The sequence below is a fragment of the Anneissia japonica genome, unplaced genomic scaffold, assembly GCF_011630105.1.
Source record: "Anneissia japonica isolate Jap-2015-1 unplaced genomic scaffold, ASM1163010v1 scaffold287756_len632865_cov181, whole genome shotgun sequence".
NCBI lineage: Eukaryota > Metazoa > Echinodermata > Crinoidea > Comatulida > Comatulidae > Anneissia > Anneissia japonica.
Genome location: NW_022693589.1, coordinates 362,363 through 363,284, shown reverse-complemented (window position 1 = coordinate 363,284; position 922 = coordinate 362,363). Strand labels below are relative to the sequence as shown.

At 37.9% G+C, this 922-nt stretch overlaps 1 protein-coding gene across 1 annotated transcript in view; it reads left to right on the top strand.

Annotated features, from left to right (window-relative positions):
- Window positions 1-268: 268 nt before the first annotated feature.
- LOC117100826 overlaps window positions 269-922 on the top strand; it is a 49,451-nt gene continuing 48,797 nt past the window's right edge. Inside the window, exons 1-2 of the mRNA XM_033240650.1 lie at window positions 269-391; window positions 637-762. Coding sequence (XP_033096541.1) covers window positions 318-391; window positions 637-762 — 200 coding nt within the window. The 5' untranslated portion in view covers window positions 269-317. The remainder of the gene's footprint in view (window positions 392-636; window positions 763-922) is intronic.

Here is a 922-nt window from a genome sequence, read left to right as displayed (position 1 = left end):
GTAAGTGCCATAGACTAGTGTATCAGGGAGAGGATTATCTCAGATTATTCTTTTGATTATTAAATAGACGAATTAAAGTGTAGATATTTTGAATATTTTTTAATGTGATGAAATACCCCAAACTAAGCAGGAAATACTTGTAAAATGGTAAAAGAAGTAAGCTAGATGCAATAGTTTAATTTGTGTGCTTCAGTAGTTCTGATCTCTTCTTTGTCAAGGTTTTGTTGTAGTGACTACTGTATATAAACCGCTGGAAAGGTCCCATCCGTGTTAAACGACGAAACGAGTGAAGTTGTGATTGACTGTCCGGAACGTAGATGATAATGTTCTTAGATGCAGTTGTATTCCTTTCGGTTGCTCAGCTCATTTTCTCCGCTCCTCGTGAAGGAGGGTAAAAATAAAATATTGTAGATTTAAAGTAGACTAAAGCTTACAGCAGTGTTTCATTAGCATCTGACTAATTATGGTCTGTGCTGTATGATGTGGAGGTGTTTAGCCTTGAGTGAAAAATCTGCCATATTCATGATTATTTAGATTGGAATTCCAGCACCTAACGCCACATTCATTATTTTCCTACTAAACTGTATATTTGTAACCAAGACTTTATTAAAATTTAGATTTGTTCTTCCGTTTTAGTGAGAATGTCTGCAGTACGGTGGTAACAGTGGTAACACATCCAGTTACTTACTACTACTACTATTCTCAGACGCGAGGCTCCAGAGCATGTGGTTTTCTCGGTTGGAGTCGCTGTACTACTTACGGGTAGGTTTAACAATGTTATTTTAGCTGAAGGAATATAGACCGGGAGCCCAGAAGATTTAATCATGTGAAAAGAGACAAAAGGTTTGATGGTCTGGTCATGGTAGTATAGGGCCAAGATACAATATTCAGTATTGCTGCCGGGGCGCATCCTGTACAAGCG